The sequence below is a fragment of the Zootoca vivipara genome, chromosome 6 (assembly GCF_963506605.1).
Source record: "Zootoca vivipara chromosome 6, rZooViv1.1, whole genome shotgun sequence".
Lineage (NCBI taxonomy): Eukaryota > Metazoa > Chordata > Lepidosauria > Squamata > Lacertidae > Zootoca > Zootoca vivipara.
In genome coordinates this window covers 18,303,441-18,322,101 of record NC_083281.1, presented here as the reverse complement: position 1 = coordinate 18,322,101, position 18,661 = coordinate 18,303,441, and the positions used below count along the sequence as shown (strand labels likewise).

Sequence of the window (18,661 nt, the reverse complement as noted above, 5' to 3'; positions counted from 1 at the left end):
AGGTTGCTGATTCCACACAGACTGTTGGGAAAATTCACTTACTGTGGGTGAATTAACCCTAAATGCCTTCAAATCAGTCAGGCAATCAAGTTAGCTGAAGTCTGAACTTCACTTATTTGTTTCAACGAATGTGGGGAGAAAGTAGAAAGCATCTGTGGTTTGTGAGAACAAGGCCGCAGGGGGTCTCCAGGCTATTCCAGATGAACTATTATGGGCTATGAGGGCAGGATCCTGACCGAGGCACTGAAAGGAAGTTTCATGGATTAAGGCCACAACACGGTATGTGCCCATTCGGATCTGCGGTCAATTGTGACACTCAGAAGACAGACGCAGAATATTTAACCCCTTGGGGATTTTGCTTTTACGAAAGCTCTGGGTAGGACACCTTTTAGAGGGCAGGGTGAAGGAAAAGCAAGAACTTTTAAAGGGAGAGGGGGGGAAAACAAGGGGCAGAGTAATATAGTGGCTAGAGCAGGGGTGGGGGACATGGGTCGTTGTGCTCCAACTCGCATCAGCCCCAGACAGTTCAGCCATTGCTTAGGGGTGATGGGGGTTGTAGTCTAGCACCACAGATTCCCCAGACCTGGGTTAGAGTACTGGATTTAGACCAGGGAGACCCAGGTTTATGACCCTGCTAAGCTATGAAAATAACTGGCAGCCGCCACCTCTTAACCTGGCCTACTTCATAGGGTCGCCAATAGGATTTTTTTTTTAAAAAAAAGGGGGGGGGAGCCACCGCTGAAGACCGGGAATGCTTTCAGGAAATTAAACATTGGCAGCCTGACACACGAGCCAAAGGCGATGCATCTTGCAGAAATGCAAGAAGGCATTTGATATAGAAGAACGAAGGTTAACCTTCCCATAAAACTACTCTGTTGGTCTCTAAGGTGCTATATTATAATTTTTAAATTCTTTTGGAAGGAGTCTTCTCAAGACTTTCTTAGATCTTTTAACTTTTTCGAAGACTTGATTCTTTTAAAGGAGTTTTTAGGTTTCTAAGAAAAGTCTTTTTTAAAAGAATTGTTTTAATTTATTCTTCCCAGAAGTAAAATGTCAACTGAGAAGCCCAGAAATCTGGCCAGGGGGACTGGAATGAAGGAAGCTAAAAGCCAGAAGCGTAGGTGGGAAGGGCAGGGAGAACTTGTCAATGGTGGGTGGTGCCTAAGGTGAGGAGTTCTGAGTAGCCTGAGAGGCAGGGAGACCCCTGCAGACGCTGGCTTGGAAGACAGACCTGCCATCTTCCCAGCTCTGTCCAATGGTGGCAACAGGCTTGTTTATAATCTAGAGCAGAGGGGAGGGAGGGGAGGGAGGAGAGACGGGAGAGGGGAGGGAGGAGAGACGGGAATGGGTTGGGATGCAGAAGAGGAATACGCACTCACTGCACAAAAAGGGGAAAAGCAAGATCAGAATTCTACACCCGGAAATTGGAACTTCTGCAACCTGCATAAAATATGCAAGCAGGCAAGCTGACATTCCTAAGTATTGCATTTTTCCATATATAAGACTATATTGCCCCCCCTATTTTTTCAAGTTTAAAATTGAGGGTCGTCTTATACACGGATAGTGCATATGGGGGGGATTTCTATATTTGGAGCCCCCAAAAATAGGGCTCGTGTTATACACGGGGTTGTGTTATATACGGGAAAATACAGTATAGTTGTCACCATTTACTCGGCTTCGGTCAGTCAGGAGAAGCGCAGGACTGCAGGTAATGTGGACTTGCAAATCCACCCAGAAGTCGGAGGATGGAAAGGTTTTTTTTGACAGAGCCAAGCCTTCAAAACAATAAGGACTAGGAGCTTGTTTCTGTTAGGATTTTTTTTTAAAAAAAAGCTAAGGCTCTCGGGGGGTTACAGTTTGCACTCAGTTCCCCTATCCTGCCCTTTCAAATTAGGATGGAGACACCAGGAAACGAACTGAACAACTCTTGAGTATCACTGCAGAGGAACGTTGGTCATCGCTGTAGAACAGCCAGTGACCTTTGGATGCTTTTGACTACAACTCCCATCATCCATGACCACACCAGCTGGGGCAGATGGGAGTTGTAGTCCAAAACATCAGGAAAGCATCAGGCTGGGAAAAGGCGGCAGTGGGGCACACAACACATTCGGAGGAGCTGCCTCCCTCGTTCCGAACTCAGCTCAGGGGCCGTTCCCAATTCAGTCCCAGAATATGTGAATTATTGAAAGAGTACCTGTGGCTAAACCAGAACCTTCGGTGCAGCCTTTGCCAAACTGCTGCCTGGCACTGGTAAGAGTTGTGGTCCAACAGGGCAGCAGGTTGGCAAAGGGTACTGACGACTGAGGTTCGATCAACCAGGTTTTGCTTCTAGTTACAGAACAAGCCCTGCACAGGGAGGAGACCCAACAGCCAAGCCTGTATGGCCTCCCCCCCCCCCCAAACCAGAAGGTGATTATTTCAAGGAAGACTTGCTGGCTATGGTCCTGGAAGTCTCTCCAGAAAGCCAATGCCACGTCCTGGAAACTCCACTGCCTGTATCATGCATACAGCGAGGAACAGAGTTGCACAGTATTCTGGCAGAGGTGACGTTTAAAGTAAATCTAGACGTTGCTCCTCGCCTGGAGAATTTTTGAGGGGAGCCAGAAGGGTTTCAGTCTCGCAGGGGGCTTGATGCACCCCTAGTTTATTGCCTGGGTTGAAACAAAAATTCAAAGCCACTCCGCCTTCCGGCCTAGTTGACCATCTGCATGCGTGCCATTTCATGCAAATATAAACCCTGTGCTCCGGAAAGTGGATGAGGAAGGTGTTGGGGGCGGTTTAGACTAGCCAGGTACCATTAAAAGCAGCAGAAGCAGCAGACAGCCCCGCCCAGGCAAAGCTCACCTTCTGAGCCCCAGAGAAAGCGTGATAGAAGCAGGAGACGTAGGTCATGATAGCCTTCTCATCGGGCCTGAGCGTGCCTACAATATCTGTGCAGGAGGAAAGAGAAAAAAAGGGAAGCAGAGTCAAGGGCACAATGCAAGATCCTCCCGGCTCCCCCTCTGGCATGCAGCAGAGGAGGGGTGGGGCAAGCCTTTGCTCCGGACAGGGACCCAAACCTCAGCTGGGACAGGGCTCTGCAGAAATCAATGTTGCCCTTGGTTCGGTCAGCCCTGCAAACTCTCCAAGATACCTCTCTGTTCTGCTCCCAAGAGCTCCTAGGACTGCAAGACAACTGGTTTGTTGTGCAATTCTGTGCCTCTTTACTCAAAAGCAAATGCTGACGTGTTCAACGGGGCTTACACCCTAGGGCAGGGGTAGGCAACCTAAGGCCCATGGGCCGGATGCAGCCCAATCGCCTTCTCAACCTGGCCCGTGGACAGTCCGCGAATCAGCGTGGTTTTTACATGAGTAGAATGTGTGCTTTTATTTAAAATGCATCTCTGGGTTATTTGTGGGCCATAGGAATTCGTTCATTCTCCCCCCCCCAAAAAAAAACATGGTCTGAGGGACGGTGGACTGGCCCATGGCTGCAAAAGGTTACTGACCCCTGCCCTAGGGAGTGTATTTATGATCAACCAAAGCCTCAGTCGATACACCGGTGGGGCTGCCCAATTTTAACTGGATGAGCTTAGAGTTCATGGCTTCCCTTGCTTATTTTGAGAAGCTATTTTGGTTCCGGCATGTTACTGTAATAACGAAAGGAAGAGCCAAAGGCCGCCCCTCCTCCTCGCAAGACAGCTTCCTTTGATTAAATCACAAGTCCTTGCATTTCCTTCAGCCTCTCAAAAGGGGATCTGAAGTGAGGCTTTGCAAATATATTCCAGAAGTAGAGGAAAACACATATATTTGAATATAATTTGCACATCCACTGGTAAGAAGGTGGATGATTAATCCATGAAAATGCTGGTTGCTTGGCAGTCCTCCCTGAAACTCAGCAGACCAAGTGGCTTCAACTCCATCCGTTGGGAGTCTTCCAAATAATATTTGAAAGTAAAGAGATTTCTGGCTCATTGTGATCTCATGTTGAACCATGGATGTCAGACTGCCTTAAGCACACCCTGAGCTAGCTGAGGTTTGGGTTCCCAATGTTCTGCAAGTAGCTGCCCTCGGCATAAGAAGTCAGGAGAGCAACAGGGCGCTGGAAGGAAGAGGAGCTGTTAACAGTAGAGGCTCAGCCACGTCTGGTACCTTCTGAGCGCCAGAGAAGGCATGGTAGAAGCTGGAAACATAGGTCATAATGGCCTTCTCATCGGGCCGGGCCGTGTTGACAATGTCTGAAAAGCGAACAAGAAGCATTAAAGATACCAGGAGGCAAAACTCTCCCCCGTCCCCCATTCCATGATGATCTGCTGGTTCTAGCAAAATCTGCCACAGCTCTGATGTCCACCTGTAGGGAAAGATTTAGCCCGGGGAAAGTTAACGCCAAGAAGTCAATGTTACAAGTTACCAAGTCAGCCAGAACTGGAAGTTAACTTGTCCAACATGGAACTTAAGCCAAGTGCCTGAGATTTATACTGCACTGTCTGCCAGAGCCCAAAGCTGCGCACACAACTGATGCTAAGGCCTATTAAAGGTTGCAGAGTTTTTATGACTTTGCAGCAGCTCCGCTTGCTTGCCCTTTCTTCCAAAGAAGAACTTTAAATGCAGAGATTGTGCCAGGCATGTCTAATAAAACTCTGCGGACACCCACTGGAATCCAAGCGCTCCTGGTTTGTTTCGGGGTGTGGCTCCCTCGCCGTGGGGCTTTTACCACCCTCATCCCAGGGCATCAGGGAGAAAGGCCTGCATTATATGTCCTTTAGAAAGGAATGCTAAGGAAGCAGAACGAAACAGCAACAACGGGGACTCGCTCCGCTAGCTGTCAGTCACGTGAACTGAAGGCCACACAAGCGTCTGATTGGCCAGGAGCAGACTGATCCTCCCCCTCGGCTCCTTCAAATCACAAGCAAAGTATGAGCTTGGAGGAGCTTGGCAGAACTTCTCCCATGGCTCCTTAAGGAGGCCCATGGCTCGCTTCGGAAACCAGGGGTGGGATTCCCCATCCAGAGCAGGGGTGGGGAAACTTTGGCGTTCCAGAGACTGTTAAACTTCAATTCCTATCATGCCTTGCCATTGACCATGGTTGCTTGAACTGTTGGGAGTCATAGTTCAGCAACAGCCAGAGGGCAGGTTCCCTGGACCTGGAAAATCTGTCTGCAGACAAATACAGGCACATTGGCCAGCCTGGCAGGTGGCGAGCAGACATGAAGCAGAGTCCTGAGCCAAGAGACTGTACCACTCTGTGGGGAGGAGATTCGTTTTTTAATACTCCGTGTAAAAGCAAAACTCTCCACGCACAAACCCTCCACAGTACACCAGGGACGAAGGCAGCTGGATAAAACCCCTCCCCAAGTTTTTGACTTTCAGGAAGTTGCGAAGAAGGGGAATGTTTGAAATGCGACCGTACCGCTTGCACCCTTAAGCAGTACAGTCCCTTCTGCCTCAGGACTCTGCCGCCTACGACCCAGAGGAATTTGGGCTTTGCAATTCAGGTGTGTGTGGAGGGGCTGGGCAGCTAAATGCAAGTCAACCCGATAGAAAGAGCGTCAGTGACTTTGAGCAAGGCAGCGAACCCAAGGCAGTGGTCGACAGCTCTCTTGGGCTTCTGCAGCCCACCCTACTAAGGGAACTGCAGGTGGTGGGGAAGTACTTCAGCACCAAGAACCTCTTCCTCTGGGAATTGGTTGCTTTGCAGATCCCAGACGCTGTTACAAAATTTGCTTCTTGGAACCGAACACCCGAGCCCACGCTCCGAGAGCAGCCTCCAGCTTACCTTCTGCATCCAACATCTTGGGAATGTCGAGGTATTTCTCAGCGACCTCAAAAGCGTTGTTCAGATTCGTGACTGGATCATCCTGGGGAGAAAAGGGAGGGGGGTTGCCAGAGAGGCACAGCTGTTAGAACTGGGGCCGTCCCAAAGCCGAATTGCAACCCTGCCCTGCCCTGCCAGCTGGGAAGGAACATCTAAAGGAGAAAAGTGTTTCTCTGCCTCCCCCCCTCCCCCCCACAAGCAGCTACTAGTGATTTGGTTCAAAACGTTCTGCTTCTCGTGTGGCCACAACGGTCTAGCTAACTGCACAGCTGCGGGAAGGCTTTTATGTTTTTCTTGTGTGGTTAAGGGGAAGGGACCTTCCTCCATGATGCTCGCTATCGCGGCACCAGCTTCCCACACCGCCGTGCAAGCCAGCAGATCCGTGTAGACAGTGCATTTAAATACACGTCACAAATGGAAGAGGTGTATCAGGCCTCGGTTCCCATGAGCTAAAGATTCTTTAACAACTTGCAGGAGTCGGAAGTTTTTTTGCTACATGCACACCTTTAAAGCACCATGGTTCAACTTTAAACAGCTGTGGTTTCTAATAATAATAATAATAATAATAATAATAATAATAATTTTTTATTTATACCTCACCCATCTGGCTGGGATTCCCCAGCCACTCTGGGCGGCTTCCAACAAAAGATTAAAAATAAATTAACATATCAGTCATTAAAAACTTCCCTAAACAGGGCTGCCATCTAAAAGTCAGATACCGTAGTTGTTTATCTCTTTGACATCTGATGGGAGGGTGTTCCACAGGGCGGGCGCCACCACCAAGAAGGCCCTCTGCCTGGTTCCCTATAACCTCACGTCTTGCAGGGAGGGAACCACCAGAAGGCCCACGGTGCTGGACCTCCGTGTCCGGGCTGGACGATGGGGGTGGAGATGCCCCTTCAGGTATACTGTGCCTTCGAGGCCCTTTAGGGCTTTAAAGGTCAGCACCAACACTTTGAATTGTGCTCAGAAATGTACTGGGAGCCAATGTAGGTCTTGGAGTCCTGGAAGGTGTACTTTAAGGGTGATGGGAGAATTTAGGAGGCTCCTATTCCCCTCCCAGAGTTACAGATCCTGCAGTGCTTTAGCAATCAATTCTTCTTTACATGGAACTCCTGGAACTGTAGCTTGGTGTGGGGGGTGGGGAGAGAAGCAGATTTCCTAACAACACTCAGCACCCTTCGCAAACTACAGTTCCCAGAATTCTTTGGGGGAAGCCAGGACTGTACAAAAGTCATGGCACAGGGTGCTTTTAAATGGATGGTGCGAATGTGGCCTTTAATTCCACAAAAGAGCCCTACAACATGAGTGTTAGAGCATTTCACACACCCTCCTGAATATCACCTTGGCTTTACCTCACTGGCATTTTAGCTCAGAAAAAATACTTTGCGACCTTTAACCCTGAGACCGGTCAATGCCATTCTCACGTTACGGGTGAAGAGATCGTGACTTGCCCCAGATTGCCCAGGGAGATCCTGGCTGAAGTGGGATTTGAAACTGAGATCTAAGGTGGTGCAGTGGCTCAGTGCACCCAGCTGTTAAGCAGAAGGCTGGTGGTTCAAAGCCACTCAGGGATAGCTGCGGGGGAGAATTCCTGCATTGCAGGGGGTTGGACTAAATGACTGTCCTGGGTCCCTTCCAACTTACGATCCTGTGATCTCACTCAACCCAGTGACGCATGCTCATTTCTGGACTGGATTCTGGGGAGATCATGTAGGATACAGCTAACAACACAAATAGCAATGCTACTACTAGCTGTCGCCAACATACCTTTCTGAGCTTGTCATACTCAATGAGTTCTGGTCTGTGTCTGTGGATCAAGGCATTAAAAGCAAGGCCGTCCTTCCAGCTGTAAAAAGAAGCCCAAGGATACAGTTAGATTGCTTGGCTGTCAAAGAGGGGAAACTGCAGCTTCGGGGCAGCATTCTTCAAAATTGCGAGCCTGTTCTCCCCCCCCCCCCTTTCGGACAGGAGGGTGCTTTTCACAAAAAGGTAGCAAAGCAAGGGCAGAACCACGCAAACGTCAAGAGAGTCACTAAAAAGTAAGAATGTGAGAGCCCTGCGGGGCTGCACTCAGGGTTCGTTCAGTCCAGGGGCCAAGCCACTGGGGAAGCCAGCAAGCAGGGACTGTTCCTGCCTGCTTCCCTTCAGTGTGGGGGTGGCACACAGCCATTGCAACCTCCTCCAAGGATTTGCCTATTTGCCTTCTCAAAGGCATTTAAGTCACTACAACATTATGGGGGTTGCATCCCAAGTGACGCCTCCTGTCAGCACATGGACTATCTCTCTCTCCCGCCCCACCCCGCCCCCGGGTGCTAAACTTGTTCTCCGGAGCAGATTTGGGGGAAAGCATAGGGCATGCAAGGTAAAGGTAAAGGACCCAGTCAAAGGTGACTATGGGGTTGCGGTGCTCATCTCGCTTTCAGGCCGAGAGAGGTGGCGTTTGTCTGCAGACAGCTTTCTGGGTCACGTGGCCAGCAGGACTAAACCGCTTCTGGCGCAACAGAACACCATGACGGAAACCAGAGCGCACGGAAATGCCATTTACCTTCCTGCCACAGCCATACCTGTTTATCTACTTGTGCTGGCGTGCTTTCGAACTGCTAGGTTGGCAGGAGCTGGGACAGAGCAATGGGAGCTCACACCATCGCGGGGATTTGAACTACTGACCTTCTGATCGGCAAGCCCAAGTGGCTCAGTGGTTTAGACCACAGCACCACCTGCATCCTTATAGGGCATGTATGGAGTAGGGGAGAGGGTGTCCCCATTTCACAAGTGGAAATCCTTGCATTGACAAGAAGTGTTGCTTGGGTGCCACCCTTTTGCCAGAGAACTCTCCTGAGTCAGTTCTATGCCCTGGGTGGAAGACTTTCCTTTCCCTGCCCAGAATTTACTGCCCATTTATTTCAGTGGGTGATTCACTTTTCACCCAGCACATATCATTCCATCAGCCTCTGCCCACCACTCTCCTCCCCAAGACCCTAAAATGTCCACCTAGCCCCGGCCTCTTAAAGATTCCCAGCGAGCTACTCCAGAGCCCACACATCCCAGGTCTCTGACTCGAGCAGGAAGCACAAAGGCCTCCACTATTTGATGGGCTGGTCTGCTGGATTTTTCATGGGGACCCATCCTCAAGAAGCCATTTCTTGCAGCAAGGCTTTCTGGCCAGAGAGTGAAAATGCTGCCTCTTTGTTTGGGAAAGGCAAGGCCCGGTGCCTCGCAGGGAGGCTGCGCCTCGACTGGTCAGAATCGTAGAGTTGAAAGGGGTCATCCAGCCCAACCCCCTGAAATACAGGGATAGCAGCTGAAGAACGTCCACTTTTCGAAAGAGTGTGTTCCACTGTCAGAACAGCTTGTGTTTAGTTAGAATCTCCTTTATCGTACTTGGAATCCATTAGTTCTTAGCTGGGATAGCTCAGCTGGTAGAGCACGGGACTCTGAATCTCAGGGTCAGGGGTTCGAGCCCCGCGTTGGGCAAAATATTCCTGCATTGCAGGGGGTTGGACTAGATGCCCCTCGTGGTCCCTCCCAACTCTTTAAGATTCCATCACGGTTTGCATCTTACCCTCCAGAGTAGCAGAAAACAAGCTTTGCTCCCTCTTCCATGGGACCACCTTTTAGATATTGGAAGGTGGCCATCCTATCTCCTCTCACTCTCCTCCTTTCCAGCCTAAACAAGCGCAGCTTCCTCAACTGTCCCTCCTAAAGGTTGGTTTCCAGGCCCTCAATCATCTTGGCTGCCCTCCACAGCACCCCAAGGTTACCTTATGTGGAAGTTCTGTACATTGACGTTCTTGTAGGGCGCAGTCTTCCTCTGGCACCAAAGCAAGAGGCCTTCCTTGGCCGAAGTCTCTGCAGGACGAAGGGAAGAAAGAAGAGAGAGCAGGTGATGGTGCTGTCTTTCACAGGACGGGTCACTGGCGGGGTGGGGTGGGGTGGGGTGGGGCTGAAGCTAAGGCAGCAACAGGAATGGGACGGAGCCAAGACAGTATCTCCAAACCTAAGGGTCGAAGAAGGCCAACGTTGCACAAGGCTCTTGGGCTTCCATTTCAGGCACTTTGTGCACATGGTCTCCCCAAAACAGTGGTAACTGTCATAAACAAAATTCAACACTGCATTTTTATACAGGCATCCTCCCGCTTGTGCGTGGCGCTGGGAAGCAACTCAACAATTCCATTCAAACTGTGAAATGGCAGGAGAGAGCTGGGGAGTCCCCTGTGGCTTGCAAGGAGACCCTCCCTGGAGCCCAAAGAGGACATTTGCAAGGGCAGAGGAAGCCCCAAAGAGACTGGAGGCACAGTGGGGCTTTGTTTATGCTGCTCAGTCTACCCGCCTGGCAGCTGATGCGCAAGGTAGCGCAGCACCAGTCTTTCACGTTCTCCAGCCTCCTGCCAGCCCCAGAGCTTCAGTTCTAGTTGCGGATATTTCTGGATACAGTATTTTTGGTATGGGTTGAAGAAAGAGTGACAGAGAGGGTGTTTAAAGGGTGTTCCATAGAGGGTGCTCCCCACTTTATGCAATGCCACCTATGTGCGTGGGGGCCCATAGCGTAACCCCCACGCAAGTGGGGAGCTGCCTGTTGTTGTGATCTACCCAGGGACAGATCCAACTAGGGCAGTGTTTCTCAACCAGTGTGCCTCCAGATGTTTTGGGACTACAACTCCCATAATCCCTAGCTAGCAAGACCAGTGGTCAGGAATGATGGGAGTTGTAGTCCCAAAACATCTGGAGGCACACTGGTTGAGAAACACTGAACTAGGGAAAGGTCTTGGGGGAAATGACCCTTTCCTATAAAGCAGCCTTCCCCAAGCTGGCACCCTCTGAGTGTTTTGGATGATGGGAGGCACAGTCCAAGACATCCAGAGGGCACCAGCTTGGGGAAGGCTGCAACAAAGTGTTTGCAAAAATAGTACCCTGAAAAGTTACAGGCCCATTTAAGTTTTTGCTAAGAAAAACACTGCCAGGTGCCCCAAATCCTTAACCCGTGTTTGTTGCCACTTGTGCAGAAGGGAAGGGGGTTGTTGTGGGTGGGGCATCTGCAGGGGAGAAGAAGTCGCAAGCAGGATAGGAAGCTGAGCTTACCCACCCACCCACCCCACCCAAAATATGGCATGTGTGGGGGTTTATAAAGCCCTTTTGCTTGTGCTTGAGCTGGGAATAAAGCAGCTGAGGTGCATAAGATTAGGTGGGTGCAAATTTGCGTTCTTAGGATCTGGGGCTGGCACTGGGGCTCAGGTAGAAAGCCATGAGGGGAAGCTTTGGGCTCAAAAGGGGGGGGGAGAGTCGTCTCTGGCTGCCTAATGGCTGCTTGGAGGGCATTCCTAAGGCAGGTATTTGCCAAGGAGCCTGAGCCACACGCTCAATAAAGTCAGCGAGGGTTATTGCAACCGACTTGAGCAGCTGCACAGTGCATGATTAATTGTCGCTGGTCTAGCGGGAAAGAGGAAGCGGTTGAAGGCATGGGCACCGTCGTGGATGACCGCAAGCCCACGGTGCTTTGCCGCACGGGCTTCACCAGCTTCCTCTCCCATCTATTTAAACATGCCAGACGCACAGCCGGTGCCGAGAGGGCAGGCTGGCGCATGGCCTGCGGAAACGTGGGCGCTCACCTTCTACGGAGATGTCCTGAATGGCGAATCTGAGGATGATGGTCCAGATCATGCCAAGGGTCATCTTTGCGTTGCCGTCGACGATTTCTGGAAGCAGATGGGAAGGGCGTTAAGGGAGGGAGGCAGCTTCTATTCTGAATCAGCTCACGCTAAGAAAGCTCAGTTCTGCATAGCTCAGTTGGTCAGAGCATGGTGCTGATCATGCCAAGGTTGCAGGTTTGACCCCCAGGGTCCTTTCCAACTCTACAATTCTATGATTTATGCTGAAAGTTCCCAGACAAACACACGGTGCAGAAAGGGCACACGTGCCAAGGAGCTGAGACAGAGTTGTGGCACTGTGATGCATTCCCACTGCACACCCCTAGGGGTCTGGAGGTGTGTGTGTCCCCTGACGCAACACCTGCAACTTTGGAACACCCTGCCTGCCGATACCAGGCAGGTACTACCAGTTCATTGTACAGTGATACCTTGGAAGTCGAACGGAATCCGTTCCACTTGCAAAACGTTCGGAAACCAAGGCACGACATCCGATGGGCTGCAGGAAGCTCCTACGACCAATCGGAAGCTGCATCGGACATTCGGGTTCCAAAGAATGTTCGCAAACCAGAACACTCACTACCAGGTTTGCGGTGTTCGGGAGCCAAAACGTTAGACTCGCAAGGCGTTTGGGATCCAAGGTACGACTGCACTCTTTTTGGTGGCTGCCGAAAACATCGGTGCCTGTTCAGATATGTTTCAATGTGTTTTAATCAGATTTTTAGCTTATTGTTTATTTTAATTAAACATTGACTTTAGCTGTTTTTACTGGCAATTTCATTGTTTTATACTTTTAGAGTGGTGTGGTTTTTTTAAAGGTTTTTTTTGGGTTTTTTTACAACCGAGTGGTATATACATTTTATGAAACAAATAAATTTGGGCCTCTATAAAAAATAATAATGGTCGAACACACTTGCCATTTTGAGGGGCAAGTCGGCCTTTCGCTTGGCCTTTAGCTACACATCAGCTTCGAAACCTTACTGACTTGGAGAGGATCTGCAAAGAGGAGTGGGACAAAATACCTCCTGAGATGTGTGCAAACCTGGTGGCCACCTACAAGAAACGCCTGGCCTCTGTAATTGCCAACAAGAGTTTTGCCACCAAGTACTAAATCATCTTTTGCAAAGGGATCAAATACTTATTTCACTCATTACAATGCACATCAATCTCTGTACTTTTGTCTCCTGGGTTTCTGGGGTTTTTCCTGTTGTTATTCTGTCTCTCACAGCTACAATAAACCTACCATTAAAATTATGGACTGGTCATTTCTTCGTCAGAGGGAAAACGGGCAAATTTATCAGGGGATCAAATACTTTCCCCCCCTCACTGTAAAAAGTAAGGAAATAAGTTAGCAGGGGTGTGGAGGAAAGGAAGAAAATGCATCTAATGCCGTACATATGGGCATAGAGATCAGCATTCAGAAGGGCTGTAGCTCAGTGGTGCGTATGCATTGCATTTCCCAGATCTCAATCTCTTGCAAAGACTGCTGCCTGAATCCCTAGACCAGTGTTTCCCAACCAGTGTGCCTCCAGATGTTTTGGGACTACAACTCCCATCATTCCTGACCACTGGTCTTGCTAGCTAGGGATGATGGGAGTTGTAGTCCCAAAACATCTGGAGGCACACTGGTTGGGAAACACTGCCCTAGACTCTCCTCTGATGTTATAGTAGCGCAGCTCCCAACAGCCTCAGGGGTAGGGGTTGGAGCCCAGCTACATATAGGGAAGTATAAACGACTACCAGACTTTGAAAAGCTGGCATCACAGGGTCAATTTCATAAATCTTGTTGAATTAAACTAAATAGCTTTAATTGGATTTTGAACAAATGCACAATTAATTGTTACCATTTTGAATTTTATTGTGCAAACTGCTATTCTGAAGAATGCTTTTCACGGGGGGCGCTGGGGATGAGTTCGTGGAACCAAGGGGGCTTTGAAGAGGAAAAGTCTGGGAACCCCTGACATAGACAACACTGATTTGGAGGGGCTCATTGCTCAACTCTGACGAAGGCACCTCCCCAAGTTCCTCCCTGTTGTGCGAATCTTAGTACAGTGGTACCTCGGTTTTTGAGCGTCTTGGAAGTCCAACATTTCGGCTTCCGAATGCAGAAAACCTGGAAAGTAACTGCTTCAGTTTTCGAACGCTTTTTGGAAGCCAAACATGCCACACGGCTCCCGGATCGAGTTTTCTGGATGTAAAGGCTTCAGAAAATGCATGCTTCGGTTTTTGAACGTTTCGGAAGTCGAACAGTCTTCCGGAACGGATTACGTTCGAAAACAGAGGTTGCACTGTACTGGTCTGCTTTTCAAAAGCAGGTTTCTAGGCCTTATGGTGAGAAATATACATTTGCTACCACAGGGGCAATGTAGCCTGAGTTCTGATTAACGTTTCCGGCGGCTGCACACATGGCCTCGGTGCTCTGTGTAGGTTCTGGCTGCTCCCAAAGGGGAGAAGCAACAGCATAAATTATGCAAAAGAGCAGAAACTGCAGGATTATGCAAACGGAGAACAACTGTGCAAAATCTGCCGAGTTTGCATGATTTAGGCGAGCTGCAGGTTTGCCGGGGCACAGAATTGTTTTGCGTCGTGTTGCTGGAGCACAGGCTACAGACTTTCTTTGTACTCTTGAGCCACCCAGGAAGCCTTTCTGGCTGGTCCTCTGTTGCAATCTGTGCCTTTTTTGCTTTCCGCCAGCAGACACAATGGAAGGGGAGACTGGATCCCCCCCGCCGCCGCCCCTGGCCACTGAGAAGATTAACAAGAGATGCTGCAGGCCAAGCCAAGTGGCCAGCAGGAGTTGCTTGCGGTCCCCGGGAGAAGCAGAGCGCAGAATTCCCGATTCGGATTCCTTTGCCATCAGGTTGCCCGGAAGCAAGAGCTAATTCCTTTGCTCTCTTAACCAGCGCAAATCAAATCATGGCTAAGCTCATAATGGCCTATATATCTGCGACTTGCTGTACTCTGCTTTTGACTGTATTGTGCTTATTTGTTAATTCCATGGAAAAACCCATGAAAATATTCCGCCCCGCCCCCCCCAAAGTGGGAAAAGTGCCATCTTAACATGCTAAAATTGCACAAAAGATGAGCAACATTCTGGATCTCCCTGGCGAGACAGAGCAATCTCCCTCCAGCAGTTGCTGCAGGTGGAAAGCCTGCAGCCCAAGCGCAGAATTTGTAAGCGCTCAGAACCACGAAGGCTCAGAAGTCGAAACAGCAAAGAAGGTGTTGAGCAGAGACGCCCAAGGGTGTTGGATCTGGGGAGGGGTGTGTACAGGAGCAGAGAGAGCGCCAGGCTAGAAGAGCCTCCTTTTCTGTAACCGGAGATGCCACGCCTGATGTGCCAAGAGGGCACTTGTCAGAACATGTGCTGGTTTCAAGGACAGCTCCCTTTCCCAGGTTAGGTCCCCAAAGGTAGAGGCGGTGGTGCTGGAGCCCTGGGGAAGCTCCAGAGAGCTGGATTCAGCTCGCCTGGTCTAGTGTTTCCAGAAAGGACAAGATGGATGGCATCAAAGAGAGATTTGCCACGGGTGCAAATCCTGAAGCAATCATCCCCCTTGGATAAATAACTGGGGGGGGGGGCTTGCATCTACAGCTGGCAAAGAAGAGCCTGAGGACACAAGCTTGCTGGATCAGATCAGGGGTCTCTAACATGGTGCTCACTGATCGCAGCATCCTCATTTAGGAGAAGCTGGGCGCCAAAGGGGCCATTTAAAAAATATATTAAGGGTTTTTGCTTCAGGGAGCTGAATATTTTGGTTGAAAGAGGGTTGCCAGTTTTGGGGAAATTTTCTTTCTCACCATCACCAGTCTTTTTTCTGTAAAATGGGTATGTTGCAGCGCTCAACAGTTTCTTAGAGATGTTTGACAGTGGGTCTCCCCTTGGAGGTTTTTAAGCAGAGGTTGGAGGGCCACCTGTCATAGACGCTTCAGCTGAGATCCCTGCGTTGCAGGGGGTTGGACTGGATGCCCCTCAGGGACCCTTGCAACTCTACAATTCCACAATAAGATTGGGGTAATTGGTCCAGACTGAAGCCAGCTAGGTGCCTTTGGGAAGTTCAGAAAAAGATCAGGAGTATGGATGACCTTTCCAAGTAATCTCCAGCTACCAGAACACTGTCTCCGAACAAGGAGCTTGCATTTAGTTTCAAAACATCGGAAGAGGCTGCTGGATGAGGCCATTGGCCCATCTAGTCCAGCATCCTGATCTCACAATGGCTGACTGCGGGAAACCTGCATCAAGCAGGATTCAAGCATAAGATCCCCCTTCCCCTCCTGATTCTAGCAACTGGGATTCAGAAGCATTACAGGCAGAGAATAGCCATCCTGGCTAGTAGCCACTGACAAGTCTTATCCTCTTCACCAGTATTTCCCAAACTTGGGTCTCCAGCTGTTTTCTTGGACTACAACTCCCTAGCTAGCAAGACCAGTGGTCAGGGATAGGATGATGGGAACTGTAGTCCCAAAACAGCTGGAGAACCAAGTTTGGGAAACTCTGCTCTACACAATAGGAATAGAAATACAGTAGAAGAAATAGAAATACTTTATTGTCACTGTACCACTTGTTTACAGTGAGATTAAATGAGCCCACCCCCCAAAATCTCTCAAGTCCTTGTTACACTCTGTGTGCTGTCATACGACCACCAACCCTGAACGTCAGCTGCACTGTTGCTGTCTTCCATTCAGCAGCCTCATGGCCCATGGGTAGAAACTGTTCTTTAACCTGTTGGTGCAGCTTATCATGCTTCTATATCTCCTGCCTGAGGGCAGGAGATTAAAAAGGTGCTGGCCAGGGTGTGAGTCATCCCTGAGAATGTTCCTCCTCACTCTTCTGAGGCAATAGTCTCCAGCGATAACATCTAGTGGACTCAGGGGACAGCCCAGGATATTGTGTGCTGTCTTCACCACCCTCTGTCCATGGCTGTCAAACCAGCAGACCACACCGTAATGCAGTATGAGAGAACACTTTCTATCGTGGACCGATAGAAGGAAATCATCAGTTGCTGCCCAACCTTGTTCTTTCGCAAGACCCTAAGGAAATGAAGTCTCTGTTGGGCGTTCCTAACCACCTGGGCTGTACTGACCTTCCAAGTTAGGTTTTCACTAAGATGGACTCCCAGGTATTTAAAGGAAGAGACTCTCTCCACACAGCCCCCCCTGATATACAACGGGGCTATCTCCCCTCTCTTCCTCCGAAAGTCCAACACCATCTCCTTTGCCTTGCCAATGTTTAGGTGCAGATTGTTCTCTGAGCACCATGTGAGTACCTTTTGAACCTGCCCCCTGTACGCAGATTCGTCTCCGCCTGTAATTAAACCCATTATGGTGATGTCATCAGCAAACTTAGTAATTGCAGTAAATGAGTCAGATGAAATGCAATCATATGTATACAGGGTACAAAGGAGGGGCACAGAGGGGTGTGGCCAAGGAGGGGTGTGGCCTTGGGAGAGTCCCACGGGCCAGAGGCAGAGGGGTGTTGAGGGCTGCACTCAGACCCCACGCTCAAGATTCCCCATCCCTGATTTAGTTGTAAGAGCTGCTGATAGGTTTGTCGTCTCTCATCCGTTTTTAATTTAAAAACTTAAGAAGAGCCTGCTGGATCAGGCCAATGGCCCATCTAGTCTAACATCCTGTTCTCACAGGGGGGCCAGCCAGATGCCTCAATGGGAAAGCAACAAGCAGGATTTGAGCAAAAGAATGCTCCTTCTTTTGTCTAAATCTCGGCTGGGGCGCATGCAGTGTGTGAAAATCCACTAGGGCCTTGTGTTTGTTTGTGATCTGTAAGACACCCTGGCACTGTTTGAGGAGGGGTCTTTTTCCTAGTACAAGCCACATCCAGGGCAGGGAGCCTGTCTGGAAGAAGGAACAGCAGAGCTGGGGGGGGGGAATCCAGCAGCAAAGAATTTGGGGGATTTTGTTTGCTTGTTTCAAAGCGTGTAACGTATTTATTGCCAGCGTATAAATCTGGCAAGGCTCAAAGAAATATCAGTCACAGAAGCTCAGAACAATAACGGCAAGTATTTGGGATGGGGGGGGGGGTTGCATCACTGGATGCAATTAAGTTCAGAAAAGCCAGCCGTATGCTCCCAGCTGAGCAGCTGCAGGAAAATGAATCTTGCCCTGGGCAAATGGCTCCATGGCTGCCCTGATGCCCCCCCCCCATCTCTGTTGCTCTTTCCGGCTCCCAAACTACTTTTCAAATTGCCTTCACTATATCTGCAGACACAGAGAGCAGGGAGATCAGAGGATATTGCGATATTGCTGTCTTTCCAGAGAGCTTGTTCAGGACCTGCGCTGCAGCCAACCAGACTTACATGCACTGTGGAAGATTACACTAAAGCTGCTCTGTTTAGGGTTGCACACACACACACACACACACACACACACACACACACTAAGGAAATACACTGTGGGCACAGAATTCTACTCTGCGATTTGTCGATTTGTATAAAAGGGGACATTGTCCAGCATCTCTTCGTTTGCATCATGCATTCCGGTTCCGCGAGTCACTGGGGAAGGGCGAGGAGGGCACAGGGCACAGGAAAGATTACTCAGCAGGCCCTCTCAACTTCAAAGATTCCAGCAGGCGTGGCCTGCACATTTTTAAGCGTTTCAAAAGATAAAGAAGACTCAGGCCCCAAAGGCCCACATGGTCCAGCCTCCTATTCCCACGTATGGTCAGCCAGGTGCCTATGGGAAGTCTGCAAGCAGGATCTGGGCGCAACAGCCCTCTCCCAACTTGCAATCCCCCTCCACCTGTATTCTAGCAGATGGGAATCTCTTTCGCAGGAGATCCAGCTGCCCCAGAGCTGGGGAACCTGTGACTCTCCAACTCCCGTCATCATCCCTGATTCTGCAGGATGGATGAGGCAGGAGCTGCAATCCATCAGCATCTGAAGGGCTGCTGCAGGTTTCTCGCCCCCTGATCTGTCAAATGCACGTCCCAGCCTTTCGACCGGCTTTGCCATTCTCTTACTTTGCATTTTATTCTTCACAACCACCGTGTGAAGTGTTGGGAAAGACTGAAATTGTGTGTGTGTGTGTGTGTGTGTGTACGTACACGACTTGGCCCACTCGACCTTTACAAGGATTTGAACTCAGTTCTGTTTGATCCAAATACATTCTCTCTCTTATGCCACACTGGCTCTCCAAACAGATTAACAGAGCGCATTTGACAGGTGAAAGTCAAGCTTCTAATGTTTTATTGTATTTTTAATATTTTGTT

At 49.7% G+C, this 18,661-nt stretch overlaps 1 protein-coding gene across 2 annotated transcripts in view; it reads right to left on the bottom strand.

The window, feature by feature from the left end:
* ACTN4 (actinin alpha 4) overlaps window positions 1–18,661 on the bottom strand; it is a 107,923-nt gene that overhangs the window by 28,890 nt on the left and 60,372 nt on the right. The window contains exons 4-8 of one of the 2 annotated variants that reach the window (XM_035117974.2): window positions 11,404–11,490; window positions 9,559–9,646; window positions 7,565–7,643; window positions 5,756–5,837; window positions 2,845–2,930 (exon numbers count right to left, since the gene is read on the bottom strand). In XM_035117974.2, the coding sequence (XP_034973865.1) occupies window positions 2,845–2,930; window positions 5,756–5,837; window positions 7,565–7,643; window positions 9,559–9,646; window positions 11,404–11,490 (422 nt within the window). Of the gene's footprint in view, window positions 1–2,844; window positions 2,931–4,131; window positions 4,218–5,755; window positions 5,838–7,564; window positions 7,644–9,558; window positions 9,647–11,403; window positions 11,491–18,661 lie in introns of both variants that reach the window. The other variant, XM_035117973.2, reaches the window with a different exon arrangement.